The 27,887-nt window shown below is 41.4% G+C and overlaps 1 protein-coding gene across 2 annotated transcripts in view; it reads left to right on the top strand.

The window, feature by feature from the left end:
* The window catches only part of BRINP1 (BMP/retinoic acid inducible neural specific 1), a 754,539-nt gene that overhangs the window by 298,937 nt on the left and 427,715 nt on the right, over positions 1 to 27,887 (top strand). For both annotated transcript variants that reach the window (XM_063432378.1, XM_063432377.1), the window contains one exon: positions 12,722 to 12,827. In XM_063432378.1, coding sequence (XP_063288448.1) covers positions 12,722 to 12,827 — 106 coding nt within the window. The remainder of the gene's footprint in view (positions 1 to 12,721; positions 12,828 to 27,887) is intronic.

Here is a 27,887-nt window from a genome sequence, read left to right as displayed (position 1 = left end):
CAGGTCCAGGGGGTATTCCTCTGGCCTGGAGAATTGTATAAAAGCCAACCTGAACCATTAAAGATCAGATCATTGTGCACCTTCATGAAGTCTTGGCTCATGTTTGGGGTATTGGAGACCTACACTCTAGGGATTGCTATAATCACTATACTCCCCAGAGTATAATCACTATGCTCTTGTAAGAGCTGTTCCTGTTCCTGCTCTCTGGTCTACCTACTAGAAGCTGAATCTTGGTCTTGGGTCAAGAGTGGGTGGAGGATGGCGAAACCCCAACCAAGCTGTGGCGGTTCCTGTGGTCTGCGGTGGTTATGGTGCTCCAATGCAGTGCTTATGGTACTCGTCAGTACTAGGAAGCAGCGATTGATGGAAGTATTCGGTCGGAGTGCCAGGTGGTCCGTCAAAATTGCACACTAAATTAAACGTCACAGCATGTATGCTTCTGCAGTGGTAATAAAATATTACCCAAGTACAATATGCATCACCAACAATAACAAACCACAGAGGAGTATGTTAAGATGTCATGTGAGATGTATGCAATTAGTCTGGAGAAGTACTGGTGTGTGTGCTGGGGATGTACTGTGTCTGTGTGCGTGCTGGATATGAGATGTAATGTGTCTCTGTGTGTGTGTGTGTGTGTGTGCTGGGGATGTGTAATGTGTCTCTGTGTGTGTGATGGGAGATGTAGTGTGTGTCCTAGGGATGTAGTGTATGTCTGTGCTTGAGATGTAGCATATCTGTGTGTATATGCTGGGGATGTAGTGTGTACGTGCTAGGGATGTAGTGTGTGCGCTAGGGATGCAGTGTGTCTGCATGTGCACTAGGGATGCAGTGTGTCTCTGTGTGCGCAGGAAATGTAGTGTGTCTGTGTGGATGCTCACACTCACTGGATGCTCACACTCTGTGTGGACACTCACGATACAGACATACAGATACCCACTGACACACACACAAAGATACAGACATACAGATACAAACTAACATACACACAACCTACAGATACAGACTGACATATGCACACACTGACATACAGACATACAGATACACATATTGACAGATACAGATATACAGACTGACAGATACACAGACATACAGATACACACGGACACATACACGCATACATACATATATGCACACTGACACACATGTCACACACATGCACAGACATACATATACACACATTGACACAAACACAGATACACTGACCCACACACAGATATACATACATACAAATATGCACACTGACACACACATGTGCACACTGACACACATATATACAGACATACAGACACACACGGACACACAAACATACTAATTTGCACACTGACAAACTCTCAGATTCACAGACTTACAGATATGTGGGTTTTCATGAGCTATAAGCCATAATCATTGCACTTATGACAAATCACGGCTTTAACTATCTTGCTTTGCATGTAATGTGTCTATCTCATATATTAGTTTACCCTTTTACGTTGCATTACTGAAATAAATGAACTTTTGCACAATATTCTAATTTTTCAAGTATCACCTTTATATATATATATATATATAATTTTTTTTTTTTTTGTAATTTATTTATTTTTTTCCCTCTGTTATTACATTTTATTACACATACCCCCATTTTTCTTTTAGGCTCACATAAAATACTCTTATCCCGTAAGAGTTTTTCTCTCTCTGACTCAATTTAGGGTATGTTTATACATACATATATACACTAGAATATAACCCAGTACTTCACTTATCACAAGTTAATAATTGTTCTTTTTCAGATAGGCATCTTTAAACCTACATCATCCCTCACGCTGTAAATGCTGTTCCAGCTTTCATTAGGAAAGTCATTCTTGATGGCAAGAATGTCAGTCTAGTCTCTCTGCTTATAGCTTTGCTGGATATTTTAGAGAATAGAGCTTTTAGTTTTGGAGACATGTCAGTGATCCTCAAAACAAGAGACCCACGTCTTAATAAAAAGCTCTAATAAAAATGTGTTCTCGGCTTCGGAGATGTCATCTTCTCTGTATACCCTCAGAGGCGGAAGGAATTCAACCTCTATTTATACAAGGTGGTGTACCTGGGACACAAGTACGGGGATTTTGCCTTTTATGATTATCACAGGTTGGTTTCATCTCAGGCAGCAGCAGCTCTGACCCAGTCTAACACTGGCATCGATTGAAGTCAGTTGGACACAGAGTTGGACACAGACCCCCATCTTGTGCGTTTGCTCCTCTACCTCACACTCCTCCAACGTGTGCCCCTGCAAAACAGAACACTCTACTTCTCACTCCTCCACTTCTGACCATCCTCCAACCCCTCCGTCAAGTCAGTATAGGGGACAGAGAGATAAGCTAGGCAGACCAGTAGTATCCCTGGGCAAGGCGCAGATATGCAACAACTTTAATGCTGGAACATGCAACTACAATGCCTGCAGGTTGTTGCATATTTGCTCCATCTGCTTCAGGGCACAAATAAAAGTCATGTGCCCTTCTAAGCTTTTCTCTAGGAAATGGCTGACGGAAGTCAACATCGACACGTTAGCTTACCATTTACGCACCCACCCCTTCCCTCAACTGGTGCAATATTTGATTTCTGCTTTTTCTGAGAGTTTCCATACAGGGTTAGTAGCACTCCCAACAGGCACACTGGAATGCCACAATTTACTCTCGGCTACAAACAACCCATCTGCTGTTGACGAGTTGATACGGAGAGAGATCACATCAGGCTTATGATTGGTCCTTTTCCGCACCCTCCTTTTTCTACATGGCGCACAAACCATATTGGAGTGGTTACCAAAATCAAATCTAATAAAAAATGTTTGATTATTGATTTGTCCACCCCTCATTCTTCAAAAAACCCTAGTTTACATTCACTAATGCCAAGGCATTTGATACGGTTCCTCACAATAGGTTAGTCTTCAAACTAAAATAAATTGGTCTAGATGAATATTTGTGTTCTTGGGTAGAACATTGTGGTAAGTGGTGTCCCTCAGGGTTCTGTTTTGGGACCGCTTCTATTTAACATATTTATAAATGATCTTGAAATGGGCATTGAAAGCCATGTATCAGTGTTTGCAGACGACACAAAACTTTGTAAAGTAATAAAATGTGAGCAGGATATTGCCTTGATGCAAAGGGATTTGGATAGATTGGGGGACTGGGCACTAAAATGGCAGATGAAATTTAACGTAGAGAAATGCAAAGTTATGCACTTCAGGGTTAAGAATGCACAAGCTATTTACACACTAAATGGTAGTGAACTAGGGATAACCACACACAAGAAGGATTTGGGAATTGTTATAGACAACAAATTAGGTAGCAATATGCAAAGTCAATCTGCCGTTGCTAAGGCCAGTAAGGTTTTGTCATGTATAAATAGGGGCATAAATTCTCGAGATGAAAATATAATTGTGCCTCTTTATAAATCGCTGGTAAGACCACACCTTGAATATGCTGTGCAATTTTGGGCACCTGTTCTAAAGAAAGATATCATGGCACTAGAAAAAGTCCAGAGACGAGCTACAAAATTGATAAAAGGAATCAAAACTCTTTAGTTTGGAAAAACAGTGCCTGGGAGGGGATATGATAACATTATACAAATATATTTGGGGCCAGTACAAACCATTATCTGGAAATATATCCATAAACAGGGCTATACATAGGACACAAGGTCACACATTTAGGCTTGAAGAAAGGAGATTTCATCTAAGGCAAAAAAAAGGTTTCTTTACAGTAAGAGCAATAAGGATATGTAATTCTTTGCCTAACGAGGTGGTTTTGTCAGAGTCTATACAGATGTTTAAACTGCAATTGGATAAATACTTTCAAAAATATAACATACAGTGATATAATTTCTAATTAGTGGGGTAATAGCTGCTTGATCCAAGGAGACATCTGACTGCTATTTTGGGGTCAAGAAGGAATTTTTTTCCTAGTTTGTTGCAAAATTGGAAGTGCTTCAGACTGGGTTTTTTGCCTTCTTTTGGATCAACAGCAAAAACATATGTGAGGAAGGCTGAACTTGATGGACACAAGTCTCTTTTCAGCTATGTAACTATGTATATATGTAATACCGGCTGAAGAATTATCTCTCCATTATGCCTCCGTGGATCAAGCCATACAAGCTATTCTACTCAGGGCCGGATTAACATAGGGGCTGATGGAGCTGCAGCTCCAGGCCCAGGCCCATGGAATAGGCCCATTTAAAAAAAAAATAATGTTTTTTTTTTTTACTTTTTTTTTTTTTTTTTACACACTACTCTTCGGTTTGCCTCCTGGCTGGTATTTTAATGGCACAGCCGGTATTTGAGGCTGCCTGGCACAGCCGGTATTGCAGTAATAACGGCAATACAAATGCAGGTCATTTTCTTAGTATAAACAGACATTAATCTGCAATACCAGCACCGGCCAGTAGGGGTCACTGGGGTCACTGTGTGTGGAGAGAGGCAGGGATAGGAAGTTTCAGCATATAACTACTCACTACTCACTGCTCTACTACTCACTACTCACTGCTCCGTGGGGGAGCAGCTACACAGCACAGAGAGTCCAGACAGCAGTTCTACAGCTCAGGTAAGTGAGGGATAGGGTGAAAGGCTGCAGGAAGACATGGGGACACTGAGACACTAGAGGACACATGGGGAAACACACTAGGGGACACTGGGAGACCTGGGGACACTGAGATACTTGGGGACACTGGAAAACATGGTGACACTGAGACACTAGGGGGCACTGTGAGACATGGGGACGCTGAGACACATGGGGACAGTGTGAGACATAGGGACATTGGGAGAAGCTGAGACATTGGGACACGGAGATTCTAGGGACACAGTGTCCCCATGTCCCCCAGCCAGTGTCCCCACGGCTCTCAGTTTCCCCTAGTCTCCCAGTGTCTGTGTCCCCATATCTCTGTGTCCCTATTGACTCAGAGTCCCTATGTCTCCCATTGTCCCCATGTCTCCCAGCCAGTGTCCTCAGTGTCCCCATGTCTCCCAGTGTCCACAAGTCTCCCAGTGTCTGTGTCCCCATGTCTCTCAGTGTCCACATGTCTTCCAGTGTCCCCATGTCTCCCATGTCTATGTCCACAAGTGTCCGCATGTCTCCTAGTGTCCCCAAGTGTCTGTCTCCCAGCCAGTGTCCATAGTGTCTCAGTATACCCTAGTCTCCAAGTGTCCCCTAGTCTCCCACTGTCTGTGTTCCCATGTCTCTCAGTGTCCCTAGTGTCTTAATTCCCCCAAATGTTTGTGTCCCCATGTCTCTGTGTCCCCATGTCTCTGTCCCCATGTCTGTATTCACATGTGCCCCATGTGTCCCCAGGTCTCTGTGTCCCCAGGTGACTGTGTCCCCATGTCTCACTGTGTTCCCTAGTATCCTAGTGACACACTGAGACATGGGGACAACGGGAGAAATGGGGACACAGACACTGGTGTCACAAGTGTCCGCATGTCTCCTAGTGTCCCCAAGTGTCTGTCTCCCAGCCAGTGTCCATAGTGTCTCAGTATACCCTAGTCTCCAAGTGTCCCCTAGTCTCCCACTGTCTGTGTTCCCATGTCTCTCAGTGTCCCTAGTGTCTTAATTCCCCCAAATGTTTGTGTCCCCATGTCTCTGTGTCCCCATGTCTCTGTCCCCATGTCTGTATTCACATGTGCCCCATGTGTCCCCAGGTCTCTGTGTCCCCAGGTGACTGTGTCCCCATGTCTCACTGTGTTCCCTAGTATCCTAGTGACACACTGAGACATGGGGACAACGGGAGAAATGGGGACACAGACACTGGGAGACTAGGGGACTGGGCTACATGGGGACACTGACACTGTGATACATAGGGACACTGAGACACTGGGTGACTTACGAGACTGGGAGACAGGGAGACACTGGGAGCAATTCCTCTATACAGCAGAATCAAACTGTGAGTAGTTTGTTGGTGATTTTACAGAATTTTCTCTTATTTCACTCCTTGTGATTTACATCATGTGATGTCACGCATAACTAATTAATTATACAAATTATTAAGGCTTGTATTTTTTTTCCAAGAAAGGTGGAAACCCTAACTACTCTTCACATACTCTTGCTTAAAGGAACACTATAGGGTCAGGAACACAATCATGTATTTCTGACCCTATAATGTAAAAAACACCATCTAACCCCCCTGGCCCCTTCTTGCCTCCTTAAATATAGTAAAATCTTACTTGTATTCTGTAGTCTGCAGCTGCTGGCTCTGCCTCTGAACTGACTCTGTCTGCTGACATCATCAGAAGTGGTGGTCTGAGCAAATTGCAATGCTTCCCTGTAGGATTGGCTGAGACTGTCAACTAGGCAGATCAGGGGCAGAGCCAGCACAAGTCAAACATAGCCCTGGCCAATCAGCATCTCCTCATAAAGATAAATTGAATCAATGCATCTCTATGAGGAAAGTTCAGTGTCTGCATGCAGAGGGTGGAGACACTGAATGGCAGTGCTGCACATTAGGCAGTACTGCCCCAGGAAGCACCTCTAGCCGCCATCTAAGGAGTGGCCAGTGGAGTTATTTTCTCTGAAAAGACATTGTTTACTGCAAAAAGCCTAAAGGGAATGATTCTACTTACCAGAATAAATACAATAATCTGTAGTTGTTCTGGTGAATATAGTGTCCCTTTAAGTTTGTTAAAGAGGGATATATGGCAACAAAACTTGTGTGGACTGACTGACAATAAAATTAGGTAATTACCGTATTTTTCGCTCCATAAGACGCACCTCACCATAAGACGCACCTAGTTTTTAGAGGAAGAAACCCAGAAAAAAAATATTCTGAACAAACTGTCCCATAGTGTTTCTTACTATGGGACAGTTTGTACAGAATATTTTTTTTCTTCCCTGTCCCATAGTGTCCCCCCCTCCCATAGTCTTCTCCTCTCTCCCATAGTCTTCACTCACCCCCTCCCCATAGTCTTCACCCACCCCCTCCCCATAGACTTCATCCACCCCCTCCCCATAGACTTCATCCACCCCCTCCCCATAGACTTCATCCACCCCCTCCCCATAGACTTCATCCACCCCCTCCCCATAGACTTCATCCACCCCCTCCCCATAGACTTCATCCACCCCCTCCCCATAGACTTCATCTCCCCCTCCTCCCCATAGACTTCATCTCCCCCCTCCCCATAGACTTCATCTCCCCCCTCCCCATAGACTTCATCTCCCCCCTCCCCATAGACTTCATCTCCCCCCCCTCTCCCCATAGACTTCATCTCCCCCCTCTCACCATAGACTTCCCCCCCTCTCCCCATAGACTTCATCTCCCCCCTCTCCCCATAGACTTCATCTCCCCCCCTCCCCATAGACTTCATCTCCCCCCCTCCCCATAGACTTCATCTCCCCCCCAGGGCCGGTGCAAGGATTTTTGGGTACATAGGCGAAGATGAATTTTTCCGCCCCCCCCTCTAAAATTAACATCTTCACCTATGTGCCTCCTAACCAGCCCCTCCCTCTTCCCCGTCCCTTAGTGTTCCTCTCCCCTCCCCCCTCTTTTCCCTGTCCCTTGGTTTTTCTCTCCCCTCCCCTCTCTGTCCCTTGGTGCACCCCCCACTCTCTTAGCAGTCACACTCCCCTTCCTGGTGTGCCTCCTACCTGTCTTGTAGCGTTGCGGAGCAGACCCTCTACAGGAGCTTCAGTTTTCTGTACCTGGCTGGACTGACAGGAAGTGCTCTCTCAGTGAGCACCTCCTCTCAGTCTGGCCGGGTACAGGAAACAGAAGCTCCTGTACTGCGCTCCGCTCCGCCACGCTACACTCAGTGGTGTATACACACTAACAGCCACACACACTCAATGACAAACACACAGACGTCACTGACAGACACAGACTCACTGATCTGACACACACTCATTCATTCATTGACAGACACACACTCAATCACAAACATACTCTCACTGATTTGACAGACACTTACAAACACACACACACACACACACACACAGACACACACATTCATACAATCATTCACAGACACACACAGACACATACACACACTCACATACACAGACACACACAATCACAGACAAACACAGACACACACTCACAAACACATACACAGACACACACTCACAAACACATACACAGACACACACTCACAAACACATACACACACTCACACATACATACACTCGCAGACAAACACATACAGACACACACTCACAGAAAAACATACACACACAAAGACAAACACATACACACACTGACAGCCACATACACACACACTCACAGACACATACACACACACTCACAGACACATACACACACGCACTCACAGACAAACACACACTTACACATACACTTTCAGACACACACTCACAGACAAACACATACACAGACACACACATTTAGACAAACACACACTCACACATACACTTTCAGACACATACACACACACAATCACAGACACACACACTCAGACACACACACAAACTCACACATACACTTTCAGACACACACACTTTCAGACACACACTCACAGACAAACACATACACAGACACACACACATTTAGACAAACACACACTCACACATACACTTTCAGACACAGACACACACACTCACACACACACTTTCAGAAACACACACTTTCAGACACACACACTCACAGACACACACACACACTCACACATACACTTTCAGACACAGACACTCACACATACACTTTCAGACACACACAATTAAATATTAATATCCACCCAGCCTCCCTACCTGGAGAGCTGGTGTGGATGTGTCCCTGGGGTTCAATGGGGCTTCCGTGCGGCTGGCGGCAGCGTTCTAATGAGAGGCTGCGAGGGAGCTCTAACCTGTCTGCTCTGCTCCCTCGCGGGCTGTCTGCTGATGCCGGGAGCCGGAATATGACGTCATATTCCGGCTCCCGCAGCATCAGCACACGACGCGCGAGGGAGCAGAGCAGACAGGTTAGAGCTCCCTCGCATCCTCTCATTAGAACGCTGCCGCCCGCCGGGGGTCCAGAAGGTGACCTGGCAGGAGGGAGCGCTTCCCTCCTGCCGGTCACTGAAATCTGGCGCCCCCAGAGCCGGTGCGCCCTAAGGCGGCCGCCTGTGCCGCCTTATGGACGCGCCGGCCCTGCTCCCCCCCCTCACCATAGACTTCATCTCCCCCCCCTCCCCATAGACTTCATCCCCCCATAGACTTCATCTCCCCCCCTCCCCATAGACTTCATCCCCCCCCTCCCCATAGACTTCATCTCCCCCCCTCCCCATAGACTTCATCTCCCCCCCCCCCCCCCATAGACTTCATCCCCCTCCCCATATTCTTCTCTCCCATACTGTCCCCTTGTCCCATAATTACTTACCTGTCTTGCAGCGTTGGCCGGCAGCACAGGGCGCACCGCGGTAGTGGAACTTGAATTTCATGTTCCGGTTTCCGGCGGGACTGAAAGGAAGTGCGCACTCAGCTTGTGCACACTTCCTTTCAGTCCCGCCGGAAACCGGAACATGAAATTCAAGTTCCGCTACCGCGGTGCGCCCTGTGCTGCCGGCCAACGCTGCAAGACAGGTAAGTAAAGCTTCATATTCGCTCCATAAGACGCACAGACATTTCCCCTCACTTTTGAGGGGAAAAAAAGTGCGTCTTATGGAGCGAAAAATACGGTAGGTAATGCAGACTTTGGTTTCTCTAACACTGTGACATGTCCTCTTTCTTCTACACTCACTATATACACCTTTACTCTGTCCCAGACTATATACCAGGAACGTCTGCCTGCTAGTAAGATGATAAGGAGACAAGTGGACATGTGAGTGCTAGGGGACAGTCCTTAGAAAGCGTGGGGTAGGCGCATCATTTGATGCATTTATGTCAAGCTCTGGGTGCTGCCTGCATAGTATGCCCTTAGTTGGACAGCATTCATGCCAGGCTGGCCCTCCAATTCTTTGGACAGACATGCCCCCTTTTTGGGCATGTTCACCCCGTTTGGCAGGTCTGGTCACGTGATTTGCGTCAGTGGCACACCCTTTTACCCTTCCCTTTGACTTCCTGCTTCACTGGACACTGCTGTTAGGGGTTCTGCATTTACTTGAAAATGAAAGCATAAATTAGAGAAAAATTAGCATAGAGTATGTGTTTTCATATAGCTGCATCTTTTGAGTTTCCCTCCAACGCCATCTCCATCAGATACATGACGCTTGTGAGGTATGTTTTAGTGTTTTTGGTCGATAAGATTCTGCAATTAGGCCCATCATAATTGTCAGCTCCAGGCCCTCTGGGCTCTTAATCTGGCCCTGATTCTACTGGCTGGTGAACAAGCCTGGCTCAGCAACACAGATATAACTAACGCCTTCAAATTACTACCGATCCATCCGTATCTCTGGCATATCCACGACATCAAATGGAGAGATTGTTATTACTTCACCACCAGACTCACTTTCGGCTCCAGGAGCAGCCCGAAGCTGTTCGACATATTTGCAGACACTCTTTGCTGGCTGCTCCTGAATCGTGTCAGATGCCCTACACTAGGCAGGTTCCCTCACTCCAAGTTGTATCATTAGCACCACTGCACTGTTTTTGGCACTATATGTCCCATTGTCCTCTGACAAAACAATATAGGCCCCACAACACAGTTGGTATTCCTGGGTATCTCACTAAACTCTATGCAGGCACACCTCCCCGATGTGAAATTGGTACGCATCAGACAAGAACTCTACCAGTTCCTTCAAAAAGGTACTGTGCTCAAGGGGATCTCCAGTCTTTACTGGGATACCTCAATTTTGCGATGCGTATCATTCCACAGGAGAGATCCTTCATCTCCAGGTTACTCTGCCTCCTACCCGGTGTGCCTAATGATGGCACCATAGTCCTCAACCCCCCAGCCATAGCCAATTTACTCATGTGGAAGCACTTCCTAGCAGAGTGGAACGGCATCTGCATGTTCATTCCCCCACTGACCGACCACTCCCCTTTAATTTGGACTGACGCAGCAGGGTTTTTAATTTGGACTGACACTCAGGGTTTGCTGCAATTTTTGGTAAACACTGGTTCAGGGATGTTTGGCTTCAAGAAACACTTACCTTACCGGTCTTCAGGGAAACTTCAGCCCTTTTCGAGATCTATACCATTGTAGCAGCAGCTCATACTTGGGGTCATCTGTGGGCCGGTAATGCAGTCAAGAGTTTCTCAGACAATTTGGCGGCTTGCGAGATCGTTAATAAACTACGCTCTTCCTCCTTAACTATAATGCAGTTAATACAGAGATTGATGTGGCTGGCCGCCAATTTTTTTTCTAGTGTGCGAACACATCGTCGGCATTCATAATATGGCAGCTGACACTTTGTCCCGTTATGTCGTTACACTCATCTAAAACCAATCACACAAACTACCCAACTACAATCACGGTGTTTCCTACAGAGAACCTCCGGTGTCACATTAAAATACTTGACTTATTTCTATCCATGTGCATCAGGCTCCCACGTTACTCGCCCCTGCTACTTCTTCACGGACACCCACTTACCACGTTTAAATTCATATTCCACGTTGGAACACTACTGGTAAGATTGGTACATAACCCCGCCTCATTTTCCGGCCATTCATTCAGAATTGGGGCAGCAACCTCAGCCTCCAGTACGGGTACACCAGTCCATATCATCAAAAGAATGGGCAGATGGAAATCCTCTGTCTAAAGCACCTATATTCCACATCCTGAGAAAGAACTCAGGAAAGCTTTTTCATGTCTAGCATTGTAAATTATGCAATAAAGTGTGTTTTCTGCAATAGCTGTTACCCTCTTTATTACAGGCCTACCTGTACATTGGTTTCAGCACACCACTACCAACCTTTCCATATACAAATTAAGTTCTGACCACAAGTAAAAGGCCATAGACCTGAATTTGTGGGAGGAGTTTTCCCTATATGCTGGTTCCTGTTAGAGCGACCCCTCCCACCATTTCATCTAATAACTTACTATCATCACTACATTACCACTACTTGGCCTACTCGTACGTTGGTTTTGGCACACCACTACCAACTTTCCCCCTCTTTTCTATTTTCATATACAAATTAAGTTCCGACCACAAATAAATAAATAAATAAATAAATAAATATATATATATATATATATATATATATATATATATATATATATACACACACACACATCTACATCTACCCCAGGCTGGTAACACTGTTTGCCACAGGGCTTTCATATCATTCACCTGCGTTGTGCAACATACTTTGTGCAATATATTGTTGCAATACATGCTGTGTTGTATTGGATTATAGATATTTATCCCAGACTGGCTACATTTTATCTACAGTTTTTTCAAGTTACTTGTGATCTATTCACCTACATTGTACAATATTGCATCTCTCAGTGGTTCATGGTTTGTTTACTTACATGTTGTCTATTGCACTGAGCTATCTTTATGTGTTGTTTACCTTGCTCATGCTATATTTGCACGATTTATGTGCTTTTATTTGATATATTAAACATGATAATTGCTCTAATTGCTTACTTTTTTATATGGATGTTTTGTTTCTCTTATAAACAAAAATAAAGAGTACACTGTATATCTTTTTAATATATAGTTTGTATTTTTTTTTGGTACACCTTAATTTTATTTATACAGTATAGTATTCTATTTTTTATTTACTCTTATCAGGGTGGCAGCCTTCCCTATTTAATCAATAGTTTAATTAAAAAATGTATATATTTCCTTTTTTTAAGAAATGAACTTGAATACCTCTTCAATAATATCCTTACATGTCTGTGATTATAGGCCACAGAGACACGTACAGGACCATTAGGGTGTAGCAGCTATGAAAATCTGGATTCAGTTAGTGCAGTGCTTCTTCAGAGCACAGAGAGCAAGCTGCATCTTATGGGTGAGTGAAGTGCCTAGTGCAAGTTTTATGGTACATTTGAAATACAGCATCAAAGATCTGTTTTGGTTCTTGATAATATGCATTAATTGAAAATTTGTATTTATGACTTTTAGTTCTCAGACTGGTAATTGCATGCACGCATTGAAACTTGTCTGTGCATAGTAAATATAATGTTGTCAATATAATGTCAATGATGTGGTATTTAATGCAGCCAATATTTTTATTGGTGTGATCTATACTGTTTGTGCATAATAAATATAATATAAACTCAATACAATGTCAGTTAGTGGTAAAATATCCATTACGTATAAACCGATCATGGGGCAGGCTTCTCTTATTGGTATAAAGTAGTCCTGATATATTTATATTTTCTGTTATATATTTTAGTAGGACTTATCAGTCATATAATTTGTAAAATTCCCAGAATAATGTTTTTTTAATGTATGCTAAAAAAAAATGTGGCATGTTCATGTAATTTTTAATATCTAAATTGTGTACAATTGTATATTAAGATGTTCAGCTGGTTTTACTGCAGACTGCTTTCATATTGTTCTTTTGCTACCCTTAAAGATTAAGTCCTCTTCAAAGTTCAGAAGGAAATCTGTTCAATTTACATTGCATTTCTTTTTATTTTATGTGTGTTCTGTATGTGCTCAAGCATTTTACCTTGATATTCCCTGAATAATCTTCTTTGTTTTTATAAATGCCCCCTTCCTCATTTTGGGTTTTACAGCTCCATGCAGTAAAATTTGGAACACAAATTAAAAAATGTAAGCATTCTTTTCTAAATTTAAAAGTGTAAAATACGAAGGTGCTTTAAATGTTAGCCAATGTTAGGTACAACTAGGTAAATAACTAGATAAGTGTTGGAATAGAAAAATCATGCTGCCACATGACTCTGTCATCATCTCTGCTGTTGCAGGACCAGAATTTTGCTGATTACTGTATGGCCAAACAAATGTGTTTTGGCCTTACCATTACTAACAGGTGCATGAAATCAGCACAGAGCAATGAAATCTCCATATATAGATATTAGCACTACAATCTGTTGCACTCTGTGATTGTAAACGAGGCACATAAGAGGCTACCTTTGTCAAAAGTCAGTTTAGAAATTTCCACCCTACTATATCTGTCCCAATTAACTGTACTATAAGCTATTATTGTGAAGCAGAAATCTTAGAACAACAATAACCCACACATGGGGTAATTTGTCTTTATTCTGTTGTATCACTCACAACATAATTATAAATGTTCTCCTTGAACAACATCAGCACAAGAACTGTCTGCCAGGAACTCTGTTACTCACGATACCAAGAACCAGCAGGGTGATATAAAGTACTTGCCACTATCGGGAGCCTTTAAAAATATTATTTTCTATTTAAAATATAGACATTTACTTTTGTTGAAGTTTGTTGTGTAAGGACCATGGGCAATTAGTTCACTATACTTACTTTAAATGTTAAAGGTCTAAACAGCCCTCATAAACGTAGAATGTTAGAGCATGAAATGTTGAAATCAAAAGCAGCAGTGGTTTGTGGTGATTTTAACCGTGTTCCAGACCCTTCTTTTGATATTAAAAGAGTAGAGGATAAACCACCGAAACAGCTATCTGTCCACCTTGGTCAATATTTGAAGACTTTACTGTATGATTTTGACTATTATGATATATGGCACAATCTCTACACTAGTGAGAGAGACTTTACTTATTACTCAACTGTACATAAGACTTTTACTAGAAGAGATCTATGTCTGCTGGACATTAAAATCCTGCCCTCCGCAATTAGTGCACAAATAGGCCCAAAAACGTGGTCAGACCATGTGCCTTTAACCCCTTAAGGACCAAACTTCTGGAATAAAAGGTAATCATGACATGTCACACATGTCATGTGTCCTTAAGGGGTTAAGTATTAAGATAAAGGTGTCATTTTCAGTAAGGGGGGAAAGTGCATGGTGTTTAAATGATGGCTTATTAGATGCTAATGAATACCTCTGAAAGTTGCAATCTCAGGTGGAGATGTTTTTTTTTAGAAATCATGCTAACTGCCAGCCTAATGTTATTACCCAATGGCTAGCCCATAAGGCAGTTATAAGAGGTATGTTAATACAGCTAGGAGCACGGGTAAAGAGATCACGTTTACAGGAAATGAGTAAATTAGAACAGGAGTTGACTATGGTGGAGGCAACACATAAAGCTCATCCTACCTAACGTTCACATTCACAATTGATGATGATTAGGTCAGCTTTACATGATTTACAACTTTTGGAAACAGGGAAACATATGAGACTATTAAACCAATCACATTATGTCACGGGAAATAAAGCTGGTAGACTTTTAGCTGGTAAAGTTAAACAAAAAAAATTACGAGCTGAAATCCCTTATATAGTCTCTAAAAGGAGTGATAAATTATATAATCCTCAGGATATAGCAAATTAATTGTCAACTTACTATTCAATGCTTTATCAATTAGAGAAAGATACTAATACACATCAAGAGTGATAAAGGATAATCAAACCTTGTAAACTTAAAAGATCAAAGGTAAAAGCAACTAAGATCCAAAATATAAGTAGAAAAATATAGACAAAAGTGAATAAAAAAAATCCATATATAGACAAAAACAAATGTAAAAAAAGTCCAAAGTCAGCAAAAACTCAGTAAAAGTTCTGCACAATAACAGTCCAATGATGTAGTGGATGGTGGGGGTCCAAATCTATGTGGAGATACCTTAGATAAAGGGAGACAAAACTGGATATGGTGTAACTCTGTGACACAATTTATTTCTCCAAATACAAATATAAACTCCCCCCCTACATAAATACTCTTACATAAAAAAAAAGTCTTTAATACTCATCGTGAAGCAGGGAAAAAGAAGAAGGACTCCGTGCTCGCTTGTGTAAAGTCCAGGTGGAGCTCCGGTTTTCCTCAAAAGACAGCAACTGCCCGGTGCACTCGGGAGGGCTGTCTGTGTTGGCACTCGCGGGGAAAAAACAACTTGCAATATAAACGGCTCCTATCCGGAACTTGTAGAGCAGGGTATGCTATGAATGAAACCTTCTGCTGGCACCTTATCAACGCGTTTCGCCCTTACTCCGAGGGCTTTTTCAAGATAGGTGCTTACTGCCTGGCTTGGCAGTTAAATACTTTGCCGGGCAAAATTGATTCGAATTGTTAAAGGTGTATACCTTCACATAAAATTTTAAGTAACTCTAACAAACATAAAAATACTAAAACCAAACAGTACCTTCCCAGGTCTGTTTCAGAGAACAAATAACATAAAAATGTATCCATAAAAATGCTTGTGAAACACACAAAATCCAAATCATACAATTGCAACAATACTAGGAGTTATAGTTGATACATTGATTTAACTTCCTTTAACATTGTTAAAGTGTGTATTCACTTTATAAATATGCAATAAAGACTCAAGGGTTCCACTATTTGTGGTTTGGAGCGTTTCCTTAATGTGTACACATAAAAACAATGTGAATAAAGTAAATAAAAAAATAAAATAATGAATAAATAAGCAATCTATATCTTAAGGTTGCATTAATAATAATAATAAAATGTAAAATTGGGTTATCTAATAATCTCGCATTATTTTGTAGAGACAAAAATTGGTTAATTTCTTAAAGGACTAAGTACTTCATATGAACCAAAAAACTCCCAACATAGCAAAAATATAAGGGACGTAGTAGTATTCTATATTAGGGTAAAGCCTAAAACGCCATCTTTCAGATATAGAGATTTTTAAATGCTATACTGTTTTTAATAGCTTCAATTGTTACTCTAAAGGTACATATCCCACATGGATTATAGCTACTTTCTTTTTGTCCTCCTAACTGAAAAAGAGGTATATACACTAATACTTATGTGAAAGGATAATATGTAGAAATACAAATCCAATAAAATTATAATATATTCACTAGTTCTAGTTATGCATTTAAGCCTAGGGGGGCAAGGGTCTTCAGATTATAAATCCAGAACATTTCCCGGTATGTTAAAATTTTACTCAATTCACCTCCCCTCCAGGGTACTTCTATCTTTTCAATACCACAGAATGACAGGAGAGTGGGGTCACAGTTGTGATGTGTTCTAAAATGGTTAGAGAGTGTGTGTTTATCAAATCCTCTTTTTATATTGTAGACATGTTCTCTAAGTCTAACTTTGAGCGTTTTTTGGTCTGACCCACGTACTGAAGGCCACATGGGCATTCTAGCTTATATATGACCTGTTTGCTATTACATGTGATGCAGTCCTTAATGTTAAATATTTGTTTAGTTATTGAAGATTGGAAGGTTGTACAATTTTTCCCTTCATTACTTAATTTACATATGTGGCACTTGCCACATTTGTGGTATCCCTTTAAGCCACTCAAGAAATGATTAGATTTTATAGGCTTGTTGAAACTATGTACCAATCTATTTCTTAGTGTAGGAGCCCCCCTAAAGATTATTCTGGGCTTTGTAGGTAAAAGCATGGCCAGAGCTGTGTCTTGTCGTAACAAATGCCAATGCTTCTGAATACTTTTTTTTTATGTTGTATGCTTGAGCACTGTAATTAAACACTAGAGGGCATAGGTCTTCGGTGTTTGAGTTCGACTTAACTCCTTTTTCTTTGTGCAGGATATTCTCACGTTCTATACTTGTAACTTTAGAGAGGGCTGCATCCAATGTATCTACGTCATATCTTTTTTCCATAAATTGTTGCCTTACTTTCTGGAGTTGTTGATCGCATATATCAGGGTCAGTGCAATTTTTCTTGACCCTTTGAAATTGACCAAAAGGCACCCCTGATAACCAAGAGGGATAGTGACAGCTTGAAGTTAGAATATAGCTGTTCACATCTACACTCTTAAAATAAGTCTTGGACTTGAGACTGTTGTGTTGATCTGTGTATAGGACCAAATCCAAAAAATCTATACTGGTAGGACTGTACTTGTAAGTGAAGGATAAATTATAGTCATTTTTGTTGATCTACGTAAGGAACTCCAAGAGCTCTGACTCCTTCCCCTTCCATACAAAGAAACAATCATCAATGTACCGTCTATAGATGACCAGGTTCGCCCCCCACTGGTGGCCTAGCCAGATGAAAAGATTTTCCCAGTGGGCCATAAAGATATTGGCGTAGCTTGGGGCGAACCTGGTCCCCATAGTGGTACCATTGATTTGTAGATAGACATCGTTACCGTACCAAAAGAAATTATTATTTAGTATAAAGTCTATCCATTCAATCACAAATTCCACTTGTTCCACTAGCATGGTGGGATCCTCATATAGAATTTTCCTTACTGCTTTTAGTCCCAAATCATGTTTAATAACAGTATACAGTGACGTAACGTCACATGTTACCATTAGATAATCTTGTTTCCATTGTAGACCCTCTATATTTCTCAATATGTCCCCACTATCCTTTAAATATGACCTCGCCTTTTTAACATAAGGTTGTAATATGGCATCTATATACTGGGATAGGTTGCATGTTAAGGGACCCTATCCCAGAAATAATGGGTCTGCCCGGGGGATTGGAAAGGCTTTTATGTATTTTCGGTAGTTGGTAAAATACCGTTTTTTTGGGGGTAAACAACCATGACAAAATCTAACTCTTTTTTACTCAGTATATTCAGATAACTACCTATCTCTAATATATTAAACAAGCGTTTTTTAGTATCAGGCGTGGGGTCCCCTTTAATTTGCTTATACGTTAGGGGATCATTGAGGATTCTTTTGCATTCTGTGTTATAATCCTCAGTGTTCAAGACCACAATCCCCCCTCCCTTGTCCGCTGGTTTTATGGTGATGTCTTTGTTGTCACTAAGCTCCTTAAGGGCTTTACTTTCCCATATATTTAAATTTTGTTTGTGTTTAGCTACTTTTTGGGTAATTTCTCTATATCAGCTGCTACTGCCAAATTAAAAGCTGACATAGGTCCACTTATTTGATTAGTCGGACAGAAGGATGACTTATTCCTTAGGGTTGTATGATGAAAGATGGTATGCTCTGATTTTTGTGTTACCGAAATGGGGTTATTTAGAAAATACATTTTTAGGGTTAATTTTCTAATGTACTTTTGTACATCTAAGTATGCTATGAATGGATCCGATGTGATCGTAGGGGCATACTTCAAGCCTCTATTGAGAACTTTCACTTGATGTTTAGATAAAGTGACATTAGATAAATTAAAAATTCCTGTTTGTTCTACCTTCTCATTTTCTTTTCTCCTGCGGTATCTTCCCCCCCCCCCCCCCACATCCTCTAGTAGAGGTCTTTTTCTGACATTGGATTGTGGGGGCTCTGGTTGATGCTGACTGAGATATTGGCCTCTTGGTCCTAAATAATCATTATCAATAGAGTGTGTGCGATTCTTAAGTTCAACTGCATGATTAGTTTCCTCTAAGCGGAGTGTCTCAAACCTATTGTGAGAACGCCGATTATGGGTTTGTTTGTTAACCCTTGGTGATTCTGGATATTGGTTCCTCTGCGGTCTATAGGAGTTCCTTCTTTTACTATGAGTGACCCTAGTCCACTCGTCGTTGTGTGTCCTCTGAGGTATAAAGCGTCTCTGTTTGGAATCCTCTCTTTCCATATGGTTATTACCTGGTGAGCGGTTAGGAACAATAGTTGCTTTATAATGTTTGGAATTATTTGGAGCAATGTATTTATTGCCCCTAGATATATGTTTGTGGGGTCTCTCGTTAGGAATTCTCTTATAGTTCCTCACTTTATTTTCTCTAAAGTCCTCTTGATCCCTCTCAAATTTTCGTTTCTTTAAAGATATTGTATCCTCGAACGCAGAACTTAATTTCCCTTTGATTTCATCCATTAGTTGTATGCACTCCGGCAGTACTAGATGGGGGGAGAGCATATTTTTCAAATTGTTTATCTCCTCATCCAGGACTGCCAGCATACGCTTTCTTTTGCATATAATGTGACTCATAAGTTCATATGAGCAGTGGTCTAAGATTCTGTCCTAAACAATATTGAAATCATCATCCTCTTTATCTGTAGCTGATTTAAGCATAATGTGCAAACCTCTCGGGGTGATGCGCTTCTCCCAATATTGTTCTAGGGAGGCTATTTCTAATTTTAGCTTCATTTCTTTAATAACTCATTTCTCAAGTTGGAACACTTGCTTTCTCCAGTGTGTATCTTTCATTTTAACACATTCATTGTTATCATATTTTAAGGCAAGATCAATTTTGCATTGATCCCTAAATGTAAAAAGAGGCATACCGTATATACTCGAGTATAAGCCGACCCGAATATAAGCCGAGGCCCCTAATTTTTCCCCAAAAAACTGGGAAAACTTATTGACTCGAGTATAAGACTAGGGTGGGAAATGCAGCAGCTACTGGTAAATTTCTAAATAAAATTAGATCCTAAAAAAAATATATTAATTGAATATTTATTTGCAGTGTGTGCGTATGAGTGCAGCGTGTGTGTATGAGTGCAGTGTGTGTATGAGTGCAGCGTGTGTATGAGTGCAGTGTGTGTGTACAAATGCAGTGTGTGTGTGTATGAATGCAGTGTGTGTGTGTATGAGTGCAGTGTGTGTGTGTATGAGTGCAGTGTGTGTGTGTATGAGTGCAGTGTGTGTATGAATGCAGTGTATGAATGCAGTGTGTGCAGGGCCGGTGCAAGGATATTTGCCCCCCCCATATGTCCTGACCTCCCCTCCTCCTCCCTCAGTGGTCCTTACCTCCCCACCCCTGTGTTCCTTCACCCCCCTCCCCCAGTGGTCCTGACTCACCCCTCCCCTAGTGGTCCTTACCCTCCCCTCCCCTAGTGGTCCTTACTTCCCCCTCCCCTCCCCTAGTGGTCCTTACTTCCCCCTCCCCTAGTGGTCCTTATCCCCCCTCCCTCCCATAGTGGTCCTTATCCCCTCCCTCCCATAGTGGTCCTTAACCCCCTCCCTCCCTCCCATAGTGGTCCTTATCCCCCCCTCCCTCCCATAGTGTTCCTTTTCTCCCCCCCCTCCCTCCCATAGTGGTCCTTATCCCCCTCCCTCCCATAGTGGTCCTTATCCCCCCCCCTCCCTCCCATAGTGGTCCTTATTCCCCCCTCCCTCCCATAGTGTTCCTTTTCTCCCCCCCTCCCTCCCATAGTGGTCCTTATCCCACCCCCTCCCTCCGATAGTGGTCCTTATCCCCCCTCCCTTCCATAGTGGTCCTTATCCCCCTCCTCCCATAGTGGTCCTTATCCCCCCCTCCCTCCCATAGTGGTCCTTATCCCCCCCTCCCTCCCATAGTGGTCCTTATCCCCCCCTCCCATAGCGGTCCTTATACCCCCCTCCCTCCCATAGTGGTCCTTATCCCACCCCCTCCCTCCCATAGTGGTCCTTATCCCACCCCCTCCCTCCCATAGTGGTCCTTATCCCCCCCTCCCTCCCATAGCGGTCCTTATACCCCCCTCCCATAGTGGTCCTTATCCCACCCCCTCCCTCCCATAGTGGTCCTTATCCCCCCCTCCCTCCCATAGCGGTCCTTATACCCCCCTCCCTCCCATAGTGGTCCTTATCCCACCCCCTCCCTCCCATAGTGGTCCTTATCCCACCCTCTCCCTCCCATAGTGGTCCTTATACCCCCCCCCTCCCACAGTGGTCCTTATACCCCCTTTTTTATTATTATTTTTTTTTATTATTATTATTATTATTTTTTATTATTTATTATTTTATTTATATTTTTATTTATTTTTCGTCCCCCCTCCCTGCTTGATACATGGCAGGGAGGGGGGCTCTCCTTCCCTGGTGGTCCAGTGGCAGTTCAGTGGGGGGGAGAGGGGGGCTGGCAGAGCTGTAACTTACCTGTTCTGCAGCTCCTGTCAGCTCTCTCCTCCTCTGCGCCGTCCGTGCAGCTCCTTCTATCAGCTCACACTGTAAGTCTCGCGAGAGCCGCGGCTCTCGCGAGATTTACACTGGGAGCTGACCGAGGTGCTGAACGGACGGCGCGGAGGAGGAGAGAGCTGACAGGAGCTGCAGAACAGGTAAGTTACAGCTCTGCCAGCCCCCCTCTCCCCCAGTCTGTATTATGGCAATGTAAATTGCCATAATACAGACCTTGACTAGAGTATAAGCCGAGTTGGGGTTTTTCAGCCCAAAAAATGGGCTGAAAAACTCGGCTTATACTCGAGTATATACGGTATTTTAATTTATACTTTGCTGCTACTCTTATATAGGAAAAAATACAATGCACAATATACAAAAAAGAGAGCGCTAGTATTAGATGAATTCTTAACTGTCGTGGTGACTAAAGAACAGTCTAGATAAAGTAGGTGGAAGATAGAACAAACAGGAATTTTTAATTTATCTAATGTCACTTTATCTAAACATCAAGTGAAAGTTCTCAATAGAGGCTTGAAGTATGCCCCTACGATCACATCGGATCCATTCATAGCATACTTAGATGTACAAAAGTACATTAGAAAATTAACCCTAAAAATTTATTTTCTAAATAACCCCATTTCGGTAACACAAAAATCAGAGCATACCATCTTTCATCATACAACCTTAAGGAATAAATCATCCTTCTGTCCGACTAATCAAATAAGTGGACCTATGTCAGCTTTTAATTTGGCAGTAGCAGCTGATATAGAGAAATTACCCAAAAAAGTAGCTAAACACAAACAAAATTTAAATATATGGGAAAGTAAAGCCCTTAAGGAGCTTAGTGACAACAAAGACATCACCATAAAACCAGCGGACAAGGGAGGGGGGATTGTGGTCTTGAACACTGAGGATTATAACACAGAATGCAAAAGAATCCTCAATGATCCCCTAACGTATAAGCAAATTAAAGGGGACCCCATGCCTGATACTAAAAAAATGCTTGTTTAATATATTAGAGAGAGGTAGTTATCTGAATATACTGAGTAAAAAAAGAGTTAGATTTTGTCATGGTTGTTTACCCCAAAAAAACGGCATTTTACCAACTACCGAAAATACATAAAAGCCTTTCCAATCCCCTGGGAAGACCCATTATTTCTGGGATAGGGTCCTTAACATGCAACCTATCCCAGTATATAGATGCCATATTACAACCTTATGTTAAAAAGGCGAGGTCATATTTAAAGGATAGTGGGGACTTATTGAGAAATATAGAGGGTCTACAATGGAAACAAGATTATCTAATGGTAACATGTGACGTTACGTCACTGTATACTGTTATTAAACATGATTTGGGACTAAAAGCAGTAAGGAAAATTCTATATGAGAATCCCACCATGCTAGTGGAACAAGTGGAATTTGTGATTGAATGGATAGACTTTATACTAAATAATAATTTCTTTTGGTACGGTAACGATGTCTATCTACAAATCAATGGTACCACTATGGGGACCAGGTTCGCCCCAAGCTACGCCAATATCTTCATAGCCCACTGGGAAAATCTTTTCATCTGGCTAGGCCACCAGTGGGGGGCGAACCTGGTCATCTATAGACGGTGCATTGATGATTGTTTCTTTGTATGGAAGGGGAAGGAGTCAGAGCTCTTGGAGTTCCTTACGTAGATCAACAAAAATGACTATAATGTATCCTTCACTTACAAGTACAGTCCTACCAGTATAGATTTTCTGGATTTGGTCCTATACTGTAATGATATTGATGTTACAAAGTTTTGGAGTCCAGTAGCCAGATCAGCAAAGTTTTCTGCCAGAGGTAGCCACTCGTTACCCAGGTGGTTGAGCCCCTGAGCCTTGAGTGGCCTTCTGGTCTTAAGCAGAGTTGGTAGACTGGAACAGAGAGATGATAATCGTAGTGAGGTAAGCCGAGGTCAGTAGGAAGGAGAAGCAGCAAAGTCAAAACGTTCCAAAATCAGCAACAGGTAGGAGAAACAGGAACAAGCTTGATTAGAGAGTACAGGAACCACAATAATCTGGCAAAGGTACAGAGACAGGAAGTGGCTTTTATAGGCCAAGAACCAGACACATGACCAGACACAGCTGAAGAGACTTGTCACTGATACCAATGCTTATAGAGTCAAGGTTACCAGATCTCAGGTACATTTGCAAAAGGCAGGCTGGTGTACTGGTAAGGAAGAGGTTTAGCAGCATGTAAACCAGGGTTTGAAACCCAGCAGAGTCAGTTCCTCACATATACACAGATCAACACAACAGTCTCAAGTCCAAGACTTATTTTAAGAGTGTAGATGTGAACAGCTATATTCTAACTTCAAGCTGTCACTATCCCTCTTGGTTATCAGGGGTGCCTTTTGGCCAATTTCTAAGGGTCAAGAAAAATTGCACTGACCCTGATATATGCGATCAACAACTCCAGAAAGTAAGGCAACAATTTATGGAAAAAAGATATGACGTAGATACATTGGATGCAGCCCTCTCTAAAGTTACAAGTATAGAACGTGAGAATATCCTGCACAAAGAAAAAGGAGTTAAGTCGAACTCAAACACCGAAGACCTATGACCTACTTCTTGAGTGGCTTAAAGGGATACCACAAATGTGGCAAGTGCCACATATGTAAATTAAGTAATAATTTAACATTAAGGACTGCATCACATGTAATAGCAAACAGGTCATATATAAGCTAGAATGCCCACGTGGCCTTCAGTACGTGGGTCAAACCAAAAGAGCGCTCAAAGTTAGACTTAGAGAACATGTCTACAATATAAAAAGAGGATTTGATAAACACACACTCTCTAACCATTTTAGAACACATCACAACTGTGACCCCACTCTCCTGTCATTCTGTGGTATTGAAAAGATAGAAGTACCCTGGAGGGGAGGCGAATTGAGTAAAATTTTAACATACCGGGAAATGTTCTGGATTTATAATCTGAAGACCCTTGCCCCCCTAGGCTTAAATGCATAACTAGAACTAGTGAATATATTATAATTTTATTGGATTTGTATTTCTACATATTATCCTTTCACATAAGTATTAGTGTATATACCTCTTTTTCAGTTAGGAGGACAAAAAGAAAGTAGCTATAATCCATGTGGGATATGTACCTTTAGAGTAACAATTGAAGCTATTAAAAACAGTATAGCATTTAAAAATCTCTATATCTGAAAGATGGCGTTTTAGGCTTTACCCTAATATAGAATACTACTACGTCCCTTATATTTTTGCTATGTTGGGAGTTTTTTGGTTCATATGAAGTACTTAGTCCTTTAAGAAATTAACCAATTTTTGTCTCTACAAAATAATGCGAGATTATTAGATAACCCAATTTTACATTTTATTATTATTATTAATGCAACCTTAAGATATAGATTGCTTATTTATTCATTATTTTTTTTTTTATTTACTTTATTCACATTGTTTTTATGTGTACACATTAAGGAAACGCTCCAAACCACAAATAGTGGAATCCTTGAGTCTTTATTGCATATTTATAAAGTGAATACACACTTTAACAATGTTAAAGGAAGTTAAATCAATGTATCAACTATAACTCCTAGTATTGTTGCAATTGTATGATTTGGATTTTGTGTGTTTCACAAGCATTTTTATGGATACATTTTTATGTTATTTGTTCTCTGAAACAGACCTGGGAAGGTACTGTTTGGTTTTAGTATTTTTATGTTTGTTAGAGTTACTTAAAATTTTATGTGAAGGTATACACCTTTAACAATTCGAATCAATTTTGCCCGGCAAAGTATTTAACTGCCAAGCCAGGCAGTAAGCACCTATCTTGAAAAAGCCCTTGGAGTAAGGGCGAAACGCGTTGATAAGGTGCCAGCAGGTGGTTTCATTCATAGCATACCCTGCTCTACAAGTTCCGGATAGGAGCCGTTTATATTGCAAGTTGTTTTTTCCCCGCGAGTGCCAACACAGACAGCCCTCCCGAGTGCACCGGGCAGTTGCTGTCTTTTGAGGAAAACCGGAGCTCCACCTGGACTTTACACAAGCGAGCACAGAGCCCTTCTTCTTTTTCCATGCTTCACGATGAGTATTAAAGACTATTTTTATGTAAGAGTATTTATGTAGGGGGGGAGTTTATATTTGTATTTGGAGAAATAAATTGTGTCACAGAGTTACACCATATCCAGTTTTGTCTCCCTTTATCTAAGGTATCTCCACATAGATTTGGACCCCCACCATCCACTACATCATTGGACTATTATTGTGCAGAACTTTTACTGAGTTTTTGCTGACTTTGGACTTTTTTTACATTTGTTTTTGTCTATATATGGATTTTTTTTATTCACTTTTGTCTATATTTTTCTACTTATATTTTGGATCTTAGTTGCTTTTATCTTTGATCTTTTAAGTTTACAAGGTTTGATCATCCTTTATCACTCTTTATATTTTAAGATCCCCATTACAAATAAGGGGAACATCTACTAAGCGCTGAAACCCATATATGCATACTTTTGTAGAAACTAGGAAATTTCTTTTGTTTTAGCAGCTGATCTATATCGGTATAGTTATATCTTCCACCTACTTTATCTAGACTGTTCCTTAGTCACCACGACAGTTAAGAATTCATCTAATACTAGCGCTCTCTTTTTTGTATATTGTACTAATACACATCAACCAACGGAGGAGGAGATAGAGAATTTTCTAGAGAGGGTCCCTCTACCTAGGTTAACACCATTCCAATGTACCTTCCTCGAAAAATCATTTGAGGAAGAAGAGGTAGTAATAGCAAACTCCCTTTCTAAGCATAAGGCTCCCGGGCCTGATGGGTTCTCAAATTATTATTATATAAAATTAGAAAAACAATTGACCCCAATCCTTACAAAACTTTTTAACTATAAAAAAGATACTGGTGCCATTCCCCAAGAAATGTTGGAAGCACATATTGTGGCTTTACTTAAACCTAATAAATCACCCACAGATAGTTAAAGTCTGAGACCAATATCCCTACTTAATACGGATATTAAGCTTTATGCTAAATTAATAGCTTCACGGCTTAAATACCTCCTTCCAGATATTATCAAGCAGGGTTTATACCTGGGAGACGGGATAATACCAGACATTTTGTGAATTTGGTGGAATGGGTAAACACTTCATCACAACAAGGATTAATTGTAGCATTAGATGCTGAAAAAGTGTTTGATCGCCTGCATTGGGGGTATATGTCACTTACGCTTACTAAAATGGGTTTTCCATTAGCTTTTCAAGACAGCATATCAGCCTTATATCAAAATCTGTCCACAAGAGTGCTTAACACTGGCTTTTTTTCTGATAAAATAAGAATAGGTAATGGTTCTCGACAATTTTTATTATATGTATGGAACCTGTAGTAAGAATTATTAAACATGACACTAGTATAAAAGGTTTGAGTACACCAGGGGGCATTAAAAAAATAGCGCTGTTTGCGGACGATATTCTGCTCTTTATTAAAGATCCGGAGTCTTCCCTACCATCATTGATCAAATTGCTAATAGAGTATGGGCAGGTATCGTATTATAAAAATAATGTAACTAAAACACAGGTTACCTATTAAATTACAACAAACCCTGATAGATAAATTGAAGTCACAATATAATTTTAGTGAAACTCACTAAAGCAGCTAAAACATTAACTAAAGTAAATCATTATACAATGCTTCAACAAATTAAAAATACAATAGCAAAATGGGAGGGTTTGGAGATTTCGTGACTGGGACGCATTAATCTCATTAAAATGATGATATTACCTCAGATAGTATATATTTTTAGAACACTACCTATAGCACTCTCCAACAAATTCAGAGTACCATCAATGCTCATATTTGGAAGAGGAAACCCCCTAGAGTGGCACAAGGGAGCTCAAGTCTTTCATACGTAAAAGGAGGTCTGGGGTTGCCAGACATTAAAACATATTATAGGGCATCTTTCCTAGCAGAAGGGATTAGATTACTGAGATTGAGGAAAACCTCTCAATACCCAATTTGGTTAACATTTGAAAATGCATGTTTAGATGCAAATAACATAACATATTATCTATGGACATGTTCGGTTACCCAGTCCCCTTTAAAATCTATGTTACAAAGTAGAAAACTCTTGCTAAGTTTATGGAAAAAATGCTGTCCATATGCAATAAATTTAAATCTGATGTTTAGAGCTGCACCAATAACAGCATTAGCAGCCCTCTCTTTGGACCTTCAGATGAGAAGGTGGCAAGA

Source organism: Pelobates fuscus, chromosome 9, assembly GCF_036172605.1.
Source record: "Pelobates fuscus isolate aPelFus1 chromosome 9, aPelFus1.pri, whole genome shotgun sequence".
NCBI lineage: Eukaryota > Metazoa > Chordata > Amphibia > Anura > Pelobatidae > Pelobates > Pelobates fuscus.
Note: the sequence above shows the minus strand (reverse complement) of the source record. Positions and strands in the feature narration are given on the sequence as shown.